The following is a 12,077-nucleotide window of genomic DNA, read 5'->3' as shown; positions in this document are numbered from 1 at the left end:
GGGGGCGGGGCGGAGCTGTGGGTCGTAAGTGAGGGCAATGGCATGGACAGGGCACTGGCATATCAGGGCTGCTCAGTGCCACAAAGTAGGGGGCTGGAAGGACAGCCACTGCTGGACCTGCACCCTGGTGAGGGAAGTGGGTGTGGGAGCTCTGATTTTCCAGGGTAAAAAACCCAAAATCAAATGCCAAGCAAACTTGCAGTTTTTAAATAGAGAAAACCAAGAAATCTGATCATCATGGTGCTTGCAGTTCAGAGCAATGTTGTCTTTTGAGGTGATGGGTAGTTATGTGCCTGTGTAAAACTTCCTTTGCTTAAAGGCATCCCACATTGTTCCTGGTTTTTGGCAGAATGGAGATCATCCATTAGCTATTTGGAGCTTATCTTGAAGAGTTTCTGACTATCAAGACTTATTACGTGATAACTCCTGGACCCATTGCAGTTTAATGACTATTCCTTTAATGCTCAAACCTTCTCTGCTGCCTCTTCAAGAAGCTTTCTGATGACAGAGATCTGGTGACTTTTATACCTTTTCTCTGTATCAAAGAGTACTTCAGTAGAAATGTTGAGGTACAGTATTAATATATATGGCAGAGCTGTTTACTATCGTTGATTAGAGGAAACTCAACGCCTACCTGCTGAGCTTGAATTATTGCTTGAGCTCTAGCAGAAGTGGAATACAGGGGCATGGTCACACAAAGCAAAGTTATTTTCTCAGTTATATCTGTAGCTTGAGAAATGTTGTTCTGATGTATTCCCGGACCTGACTCTTTTTCCCACTGTTGCAGTCCTTTTATGCTTTCTGTTTTTAAGGAAGAAACTAGAAGGCAGTTGTAGCTGCCCCTCTGTTTGTTTTTTTTAATGGACCAAGAAAGCATCCAGACTAAGCAGGACCCCATTATAACATGCAATTGAGAAGAATCTGATCTTGCATGGCATGAGCACACATCTGCACTAGGAATGGAATATATGTGAAGTGACTATTCTTTGCACTAGCTAACACCTGTGCATTTTTCTTCCAAATTTTCTAGTGCTCTGGAGAGTTAAAGAGGAATTTTTTAAAGACTGATTATATCTGGTCATCCAAGCTTGGTATGGCATCACTTGCAGCTTAAAGCTTTTGTTACCACTTCAGTGAATTAGACCTTTTGCAAAAGGGCTGGACATATTCATGTTAGTGTAAATAGAGCAGAATGAGTGGGGCACAAGCCCCGAGTGCTAATTTTGAGAGAGAATGATGACTCCCCTAGGAACCTTCTGTATAGCTGCAGGAGACAGGGAGCCAGTCCCAGTGCAGCAGCAGCCCATGTGCTAGGACCCAGCTTCAAGACAGCAGCTCCAGGTAGATAGCACCAACAGCTGCTCTTGGAACTATTAGCTGTTTTCCTATCAAGAGTTTGTAAACTTCCTACTCCTTATAATTGTGAAGTCAGCTCAACTCTTCTAAAATACAGCTATTGCACAGCTATCTGGGAATTCTCGGGCCAGTCTCCATTGGCTGTTAAGGAGGTTTGAAAATATTTGCTCTGTTAAATGTGTTGCAAGTGATAATATCATAGAAAGAAGGACCAACCTATAAGATCATCAAGTCCAGTCCCCTGCCATAGGCAGGAGGTAATTGGGCTCAAATGAGCTCAATGAGGTATTTGTCCAGCCTCCTCTTAAAAACCACCAGAGATGGTGACTGCACCACCTCTGCTAGAAGTGTGTTCCTGATTCTAGTTACCCATACAGAAAAGAAGTTTTTTCTTATGTCCAGCCAAAACTTTTCCTTGATTAGCTTGTGTCCACTGGTCCATGCCTTTCTGGTGGGTGGGGTCGGGGTGGGGCTTTTCTGAACAGTTGTTCACTGAGGTCCTGGCGTTCTCCCTTGACACATTTGTAGGCTGCTATCAAGTTGCCTCTCAGCCTTCTTTTGCTCAGGCTGAACAGTCCCAGATCCCAAAGTCTCTCTTCCTCATAGGGCTTGCCCTCCAGGCCCTTGATCATGTGGGTGGCTTTTTTCTGCACCCTTTCAAGCTTGTCCACATCCTTCTTGAAGGATATCAGGCCTTTTAAACTAATCACTATATCCTGTGCTTTTCTTGAACAGCTTTCTATCGTTTTATATTCGGACCAATACTAACAAATAGTATAAAAATATTACACATTTTTCAACTGTGAGCCCCTAAGAAAAGGTACTGGGTCTCATTGAAGAGAAGTACCTAAGAAAAGGTACTGCGTTTCAACCTTGAATTTGTGTTTTCCATGCCCTAGGTATTCATGTGTAACCAGGTGAAGAATTAGGTAGCTTAATTTAGGTCTCAGGAAGATTTTATACACTGAATATTGTCAATAGTGAGTGGGGCATGAGTTCGGGGCACTACTTAAGGTGGGGTGGGGAGGCATCTGAGCAGAGCGGGGGATGCCCCAGGGGACTGCTCCAGGCATAGTCCTGGCCAGCTATGTCTGCATAGTGTAGGTGGCTGCCCTAGCTCATAATTCTGGGGCTAAGCCCAAGTAATGCAAAACTTTTCTCTTAAGTCAGAGTACATTTCAACTTCAGAAATAAAAATAAACAATATAATGCAACAGTTGTAGTGGGGAGAATGAAATATGGCTACAGCTCAGCTTGTTAGGGAAGTGACAGGCAGGGAGAGAAATGATAAAAAGGAAAAACAAACTATTGGCATTTTGTCCCCATCAAGTATAGGCCTAACAATGCCAGCAAAACAAAAAAGGGGAGCTCCTTATCATAAAGAGAAAAGCATTTATGAAGAACAAAGACAAAAACAGTCTTCTCAGTTACTTCCTTTTTCAAGAGATCACCAGTTCTTTAGTAAACTTTGACTCCTTTTCCTACCTTGCTTGTTGAAGATAACAGTATTGAACCCTCTGCTGAAGCCACCATCAACATGGATATCAAGGAGTCAAGTAATTCTAAATCTAGTCTTGATTTGGAAAAAGACTATGCTGTCTCCTCTGTGATATAAACTACATTTTCAGTATTGAAACTTCTGATATATTTACCACTGTTAAGGCACCATTACACACTTGCATAGAGAGCAACAACCCTGGCTCATGACCACTGAAAATTACTGATCAGTGTAGGAGCTATGTGGTTGATAAAGGTCTGATCAAAAGTTAGGATGCTGACTTCTCACCATAAATGTCACATGATGGTTCACAACTGGTTTATAAAAACTGTAATGGAGAAAGAATTGAAATAAATAAAATAAATTTCAATGTTCAGATGCTAGTAAATTATTTTTCTATGAGAGAATTTATTATTGAGGCATGAGTGAATTATTTTAGTGATAGAAGGAAGGGAGAAGGGAGCGCTCAACAGCATCTATGGCCAGGCAGGGGGCGCCATGTGAATGTGTGTGTGTGTGTGTATATATGCACATGGCTACCAGGCAGCCTGGAGAGCAGCTCCTGCAGGTAAGGGGTGGGGGAATAGATAGGGAGGGAGTTGGGCGGGGCTAGGGCTGGGGCTACTGCCCAGCTGGGCAGTGCCTGGGGCTTGGGGCCCAGGGCTGCAATGTGTTGCCACAGGGCCCTGGTGGAGAGCAGGATGGGGCCGTGGGCGGTTCTTCCAGGTGGTGGGGCAGGCTCCCCGCTGCTACATGCACTTCCAGGGGTGGGGCAGGGGGAACCTGTGCCTCCAGATCTGTGCGCGGCGTGCACTCTTGCCCTGCTGTCCTCCCCTGGGGCCTCTGCAGCTCAGCGGGCGCGACCTGGTGCCGTAAAAAACAGTGGAGCTGTGCAGGAAAATGTTTGCTGCTGTGAGCTCCGCATTGCACTGGTGACCCGTCCTTTGAACGCAACCCTGTGCTACTGCCCCTACTGCAGCCATGTGCAGGGGACGCATTGCCAGGGCAGTTCTGGGGGATGTGGGTCCCCCCTGCTCCGCAGAAGTGTGTTGCGGCAGGGAGCCAGCTGCCCTCCCCACCCCCTGAGCCCGCAGCAGGCAGGCCTGGTTTTGGAAAGTACCTTATTAGTCTTCATCTAAGTTAAAGCAAATCATCCAAAGATAGTCTTACATTTCTATAAATTATCACTAAAATCTCTACGCATTTCCCGTGATAAGAGAAAAATCTCTACTCCTCTGTTCACTTTCTCAAAAACATTTAGTAGCACCCTACTTATTGCCACTTAATTGAATGGCATATTTATAATCTGAATATTCATCTAATAAAGCCTCTCTTTAAAATAAAATAAAAAGGTATTGTAATAATCAACTAGCTCTCATTTAACACCACAGTGAAACTATAATTAGATAATCTAGACTATATATAGTGACAGTCCTTAGTCTAAACACTTTTAGTCATGTGGTGCAAATAATGTGTAAAGGGTGTTAGAGATTTTTTTGACTCCTTAATTATAGCTCCTTAAAGCAATAGGGGATGAAAAGTACTGGGAAAATTTTTAATAGGTGAATTCTTAATTTTAATATCAAGCTGAATCATAGGTATATACTAGAAAAGATCATTCAGTCAATAATTTAGGTATGGGGTTTTCTGATAACTGCGGTCCAGTTGCAGAACTGAATGCTGATAATTTTGGTTTTGAAAATGTTGTGAAAATGTAGAGAGTATTTCCAAGCCGTGGCCTTGAGCAACTTTCTGTGACTGAACTGTCCTTCAATTGGCATCTTTTCCTACAAACAGCTAGGACTTTCAGTTTGGAAGAATACTTTTAAAACAGAATATTTGTACTCAGTCACTAGTTATATCTGAGAACTTTGGAATTTATTGATGACTTCCTAAAATCTTAAGCGATAAATATTGCTTTTTACCTAAGTCATCAATAAGAAAATTTCAGAGCAGTTCATCATAGTACTGCTAGACAAATACATTGTAAACTCCTTGTGCTAATGTTGTATTTTGTTTGTGTAAGTATGTATACCTTCCAGTAATTTTATCTGGATTGAAGAACAATATCAGTGAACTCTAAATGCAAGTTAAAATAATGTACATAAACTGTTTATTTTTTAACAAGTTACAAAGGTTCTTGTTTGAACTGCCTTTATTTATAGGTCATTACTTCATCTCTATGATTAAGATGGGCTTTTATATATGTGGAAATGTATATTGTTGTATACAGAAATTATGTAATTTAATCTTTAATTGTTCTGAAGTTAAATATGCTTTGGTGTAGAACTGTTCTTTTATGCAGTTTTTATTTTTGAAAAATGTGTTCATTTTCCAGAGCAATGACAATGAAGAACGCCTGCAGGTTGTAAAACTACTAGCAAAAATGTTTGGGGCAAAGGATTCAGAGTTGGCATCTCAAAACAAACCACTTTGGCAGTGCTACTTGGGGAGGTATACACTGTTTTAATTCCCTTCCCAGGAGGGATTAAACAATGAAGTATAATTCAATGTTTTACAAATTTTCCTTTTTTTAAACAACTGAGCAGTAGATAAGTATGAGTTCTATTCTGCTACTTGCTCTGAAATCTGACACAGATAATACTAAAGAAATTACGTCTGTGATTCTGTAGAGCTGATAATTATCAACCAGCCCTTTTATTTTACTATTTTAATTTAAAATTGTATTTACTTTTTTTACTGCCATTGCCAAGGCAACATGGCATTTTACTTTTTCCTCACAAATGTGAAACTCTAATGATGTATGAATAGTTCTCAAATAACAGCAGATGGCATTAGGGAATGATATTTTAGTGATGATCCTGAGGCTTTTTATGCTTCATGTTTATACTATCCTGAATCTGATTGAAAAGTAATTACTACTATTTAAAAATACTTTATATAAGCTACCAGTATATATAATAGTCATGGTTAGTATTTATTCCATTTGGAAAGGTTCTGCTGGTTTGAAAAAAAAGATCTGATAATTAAAGTAGAATATGAAGCTGGAACTGATAATGTTTTAAAACAAAATAAAATTTATAAATACTGAAGCAAATGCATACCTTCTATAGGAAAGTGTTCTGGGTCAGCCCTTGTAAATTAATTGGAATTGGCAATAGTGTATACTGCAAGCAGTTTTATGGCATATTAAAGTAGAAAAACAGCAAAGTCCTCATGGATATCTCTATAGCTGTATATTATATATATTTATACATTTAATGCAGAAAGGTATTTTTTGCCTGAAGTTGCTGAGAAAACATACAGTATTATAGTTGCATGTTATTTTTTCCATGTGTGATGCATTTAAAAATACTAGCTGTAATTTTGCTTAACAGAAAATACTTCATTGTAATATAGATTACTATGATGATATGCTGTCAGTGGGTATGGACAGATGTAAACTTGAGGCAGCTTCAAAAGGGAAGGGAAGCGGCTGCTTGGGAGTGTGCAGCAGCTGCTATACTTTAACCGTTACCTGTGCATGAGCCTGTAGGGGTAGAAACATTGCTCTAGCTTTGACCCTGCTTTATACAGGCTCAAAGTTTTGGGGTGGTTTAGTTGCCTTACATTGCCAGAGGCATTAATAGGTGCCAGAAAACAGCTGCCACAGCTCCCAAATAGAGCTCCCTTTCCCTTTTTAAAGCCACTTCCAAGTATACTTTTGTTCATGTCCTATATTTTTCAATGAGCTAATTGATAACTGCTGCTTTAAGGTGGTCGTGAATTTGAAGAGTAAAACTTTGCTTTAATAAGCTGCTTATAAACATTTGAAATAAGAAAAGGTAAAAAGCTGTATTATTGACATAAAATCCTTAATGCCTTTATAAACCCACTTCTCATACAGCTTCAGGGTAATTCTGTATTTCCATAACAATGTACATTTTAGAAAACAATTTTACTGAAATTTTTTTAATGTGTACAATTATTACATTCAGATTATAGACTTTTGTGCCAGAAGACATTTAACAGTATATATGGAAACTGCTAGAAAATGCCATAGTCTTAAATTTGGAAACTTGGAAGTAAATAAGTACATTTTAAATTCAAGGTATTTTGAAAATATTATGGTATTTTGAAAATACCCTCTTTATTTTTCCCCAAAAAAGTTTATCTTTGTAGAATATCATTTGTGATTTGTATTATGGAACAATTCCTAAAGTCAAACATAAGGACATGTTTTTGTTTTGGGTTTTTTTAATCTTTTCAAGCACTAATAAACTTCTGTTAAGATTTGATTTTGAAAATGTGCTGTTTTTTAAAACAGTTTTTTTAAAGCAAATTCCATTTAGATCCAATTTGATAAATATTGGGTGCATCTACATGTGTGCTTTAATGTGCAAAAGCCTATTCTAAGTGGCACATAAAATGTGCTAATATGCTACTGTGCAGTAGAATAGGCAATTGTGCTGTAAGCATCGCTAAAAACTGTTCGCTTGTGCTACTGCACATTAGGACAGTCTAATGTGCCTTTATGGTGGTACCTCATATTAGAGGTACTAAACTTAATGCACAGTAGCAAAAGCTCATTAATGAATGTGTAGATGTGCCCATTGAGATCTATTAGTGTTCCCTTATGATGTTATTCAGTGTAAGAAGGAACGGGTTGTTCGGAATGACTGAATTACGATACCAAAAATTATGGCAAAACGGGTGTAGTATTAGTATTATTGCTCCAGAAGTAGGCACTCCATGTGTATATGTTTTTTTAAAGTAATGTATAGATTCTTCCCCGTGTAAGTAACTGGAGTTTTGTGGTCACGGAAGTTTTGCATGCGCTTCAGGGAAGGATATGTCTCTTAAGATTCGGCAGATAAATTAGCTATACACATACAGGCATTTTTTAAGGTCTTTCAAGAATAGTTAGATTATCACAGTCAAATTAAGGGCATCTCTTGTACATGTATCCATATATGAAAAACAGAAGTGTTTTCAAAATGTTTCCTGGGTGTAATTAGGAAGTGGAGGGGGGGGAGGGTGTTGTGGAAGGAGCGAATGCTAGAAAAGCAACTGCTTGTTATAATTCCTTTTAAGCAGGTTGTTTCTTCATCCCCAAGCTAAATATAAAAGGAGAGAGTAGTTTCTGGAGTTACTTTTGCTTTAATTAATGTCCAAAAACCTTGTAGTCTAATTCTGTTTTGGCCACTTTATCATCACAACTCTTAGAAATAGATTCAGACATGCAGAGCTGTATTTTAATATGTGGGGAAAGAAAATGGGATGGTGCTAAGCTAAGCAGAAATATGAAAATGACCCTCCCTTGTTTTGAACCTAGTATTAGACTATTACTCCTTTGGTCCTTTATGTATAGAAATAAGTACATAACTTTGATGGAAGTGAAATAAAATAATTTAAAACTTATAAGTGCAAGATGTTTTCATTTTGTTATAATTAAATATGGTTGTTTTTGTTTTAAAACAGGTTTAATGATATCCATGTGCCTATCCGGCTTGAGTGTGTGAAATTTGCTAGCCACTGCCTTATGAACCATCCAGATCTAGCAAAAGATTTAACAGGTACCAATTTATTACAAAGTTTAAAATATTAAAAAGCATGCTTGTGTTCTGAAAGATAATACATAGTAGAATCAGGTATCTGGCCACTGTTGTGGTTTCACAGCATTTGGGAAAATGAGGTTTTGAAATAAAGTAATTTTTACAAAGAATCTAAACATGAAAGCCAGTGAAAATGAAGAGTCTGGTCCAGTTTACTTATCTTTTATTTATTTAACAGTATATGATCACTACTCCTTGCACATTTTTTGCAGAATGTATTATGAAGTATTAGTATTAATATAGTTAAAGCCCCTAACCAAAATTTTTGTAAAATCTTTGTAGCCCTTTTCTAACAGAAAGGGTGATGATGACATTCCTTTCACTTGTAGCAGAAGCATGTGTTGAAGTTTTTTTCTGCTCTTCTGGTACCAGACTTTCTGGTCTACAGCATTAAGCATTGGGGTATGGAGAGCAGTCACTTTTGATTGGGTTTTTATTTGGTTGAGCCTGAGTCCCTGAAAAAATTCTAAACTCCTCACTTAATTCTAGAATAGAACTCTTTGAATAATATGTCCCTGTTGAGTTTTGTTTTTTGTTACTGTGTGCTGTAGTTGAAGATGACTTAAGAATTATTTGGCTGAAAGTTGTTTTTTAAAAAACGAGTTTGCCTATTAATTGGCATTTTAGTTTTAAAGCCTCTGTAGGTATGAGTTTGGACTTTACTTCTAGATGTAATTGGTATTTCTGCTAAATGCCAGTGGTGATTGTGTTGGGAATTTTGTGATGGCACAACTTATGTTTTTATGATCATTGAAGAGTGAGGTGAATATAATTATTTGTAGCCACTATTAGCCGTGCACAAACTTTGTTCTGTGACTCTAATTTCACTATTGATTCTCTAAGCCAGGGGTGCTTAAGCTTTAACTTGCAGTGCTGTGTCATCTGGACCTTAGGGTTCCCCATGGGCCTAGAAATTTGGTGGTGGGGCAGTGGTGGTACTTCTCTGCTGCCAAATCTCTGGACTTGTGATGATCCCCAAGTCCTGTGCATTTGATCCCGCATCTGAACCTAGCATGCAGGTCTGGACGGGGACAGCAATGAGCCCCAGGACCCAAATAAGGTGTGTGGGGGACTGGATGGGGTGGTTCCAGGCCCCAGGGTGTGATTGGGCCTGCAGACAAGCCACGTGCCACTCATCTGGCCTGTGAGCACTGCTGCTCTAAGCAATTGTAGAAAGGTGTTCTTACAAATTACTGATATGAAGGAGGAGGAGAAATTAATTTTAAATATATTTACTGTATTTACGTGATCCTAAAATGAGGTGTCCCCTCCTCATTTAACATGGGGGGAGGGGAGACCCTTGTCTTAAAATCAAGTACAAGAGTAGTGGTGGGGCAGGCAGCTGCTGTGGCTTGGGCTCTGGCCCCTACCCTGGGTTGGGGCTGTAGCTGCAGCTGTTGCCTGCCCCCCTTCTCCCTCCTCCTCACTGCCTCTGCACCCCAACATTTCTCCCCTCCCCCTCATGCAGTCTCTGCTCCCTTGCTTGCCCCTCTTCATCTCCTCCTTAGTTTTGCTCTGTTAGCAGGCTCCATCTGTATTGCTGCATGGGGCACAGAGTATGTCCCCAGCCGGGCTTCATAGCAGTGGTCTGCAGCCTGCACAGCTGCTGCAGGGGCTGGTCTGGGGCTGTGCACCATGCCTCAGATCAGAACAGGGACAGAGCCTGCTGCATGGAGAAAGGGTAACCAGGAGGGGAGCTGAAGTTGAAGGGGAAGTGGGGGAGGAAGGGAGCAGAGGAATGTGGGAGACAAGGAGATTGAATGGGAGTGGGGCAGGAGGGGGAGCAGAGGTGGAGGCTAAAGAGGGGCAGGCACAAGCAGCTTGCCCTCTGTTTGACTTCCCCATTCTACCTGCCCCTTGCAGTGGTGGGGGGGATGAATTAAAGATAACTCTCTAATAATTAGATTTTGCTCATGGAAAATTGTAACGTTTATAAATTCTCCATGTATAGAATTTAATTTTGGGAGGGTTGTCTTAAATTCAATGTCTTAGATTCGAGTAAATGTGGTACTAAAAGAAAAAAGCAAAAAATTAACAGCATCCTCTATTTGTGTTTGTAGTTTTATGGCTGCCTAAAACTATTTAGACAGTCCTAGAAGCAGAAGTCTTGCACAGTGTGAAAGAATAGAGGATAGGGGATAATGATAACGGGGACCAATCACAATCAGTTAGAGAGACTGAATTCAGGAAGATATTTTTGTTTCCTAATTTACTCCGATTTGACTCTGAAATCTAACTAATTTGATACATTATAATCTGCCTGGCAACTGACTCCCAGCCCAGCCCCTGGCTTCTTTACTTTTCATTCCATCCAGGAAGAGCACACACCAACTGCTGAAACTTCCTTAGCCTGACGAAAGGTTTTTGAACTCGAAAGCTTGCTTAATAACTATTCTCCAACTATTTGAGTTGGTCTAATAAAAGATATCAAATTCACCCAAGGAACCTTGTCTGACTAAATTATCAATGCACTTACAGCCTGAACAAAAAACTAGTTATTTAACTAACATCTGTATCTAATCCAGCCTAATGAGAAATGTAGTGACTTTGCACTTGATATTTGAAAGTGTGAAATATGTCCGTCTTTTATAGTCGTGTTTCTAAAATAATTAACCAGGCTTTAGGTATTTAAACATGTTAAAGCTGCATACATATTTAATTTTAATTATAATGTGGTTTCTTTTTTTCCTTTCAGAATATCTTAAAGTAAGGTCACATGACCCAGAAGAAGCCATTAGGCATGATGTTATTGTGTCCATAGTGACTGCTGCTAAAAAAGATCTTTTGCTTGTCAATGATCATCTACTTAATTTTGTGAGAGAGAGGACGCTAGACAAACGGGTGAGATGTACAATAGTACTAGTAATGGTTAATTATAACAAGTTTAATTTCAAATATCATATTTGGTATCCTTTCTTATAGAAAAAGCATGCTTTGTCAAGAAGCTAATATAGATATGTGTGTGAACAGTTTATAAAAACTAAAAAATGTGTAAAGAATTGTTAAATTGAATAAGAATTCCAAATGATGACAAAATTTTTGTATTATTGTAAAGTGTAATAAAGTAAAATAGACTGAAAGGATACTTTTCATTGCCTGATGGCTGAAAATATCTGGTGACACTGATGTGCATTTCTCAGAGAACTAGGGAAAACTCTACCTCCTTTCAGTTTTTGCAGTATAGTGTAACAGCATACAGGCAACCCCTGCTTAGCGCTTGTAATTGGTTTGTGAAAAAGCGAGTGTTAAGCGAAACAAGAATTAAGTGAAACTGAAAGTTTTTGACTATCCAAAATGGTGACCACAAGTGTTTTTAATGACCCAAGATGGAGACTGCAAGCATTATAACAAAACATGCTGAGCGCTAAGTAGAATCAGGTATCAATTTAAAATGAGCGTTAAAGTGAAATACTGTTAAGCAGGGGTTGCCTGTATTTACTTATTCTTTTTCTTCCTGTCCTTGAGTGTCTGTACATGTGTGTGGAGGCCGCTCCAATGCACTGTAATTACAGCGTGGTGGAGCTGATTCGATGAATCAAGTTTGCTGGAGTGTGGCAATTGCCGAACTCCAGCAGCCTTCCGTGAATTGTGGATCAGTGTCCCCATGCTTCAAAATGGCAGTGGGGGCACTTGAATTAAAGCCATTGAATGAGCTTTAGTGCAAGTGC

At 39.3% G+C, this 12,077-nt stretch overlaps 1 protein-coding gene across 7 annotated transcripts in view; it reads left to right on the top strand.

Annotated features, from left to right (window-relative positions):
* The window catches only part of PDS5B (PDS5 cohesin associated factor B), a 192,364-nt gene that overhangs the window by 90,929 nt on the left and 89,358 nt on the right, over positions 1-12,077 (top strand). For all 7 annotated transcript variants that reach the window (XR_003094658.1, XM_025207097.1, XM_006026186.3 and 4 more), the window contains 3 exons: positions 5,193-5,308; positions 8,276-8,370; positions 11,105-11,250. Coding sequence is in view for 6 of the 7 variants with exons in the window: in XM_025207097.1 (XP_025062882.1) it covers positions 5,193-5,308; positions 8,276-8,370; positions 11,105-11,250 (357 nt within the window). In the remaining variant the exon portion in view is untranslated. The remainder of the gene's footprint in view (positions 1-5,192; positions 5,309-8,275; positions 8,371-11,104; positions 11,251-12,077) is intronic.

This window comes from Alligator sinensis, unplaced genomic scaffold (genome assembly GCF_000455745.1).
Source record: "Alligator sinensis unplaced genomic scaffold, ASM45574v1 scaffold406_1, whole genome shotgun sequence".
NCBI lineage: Eukaryota > Metazoa > Chordata > Crocodylia > Alligatoridae > Alligator > Alligator sinensis.
Note: the sequence above shows the minus strand (reverse complement) of the source record. Positions and strands in the feature narration are given on the sequence as shown.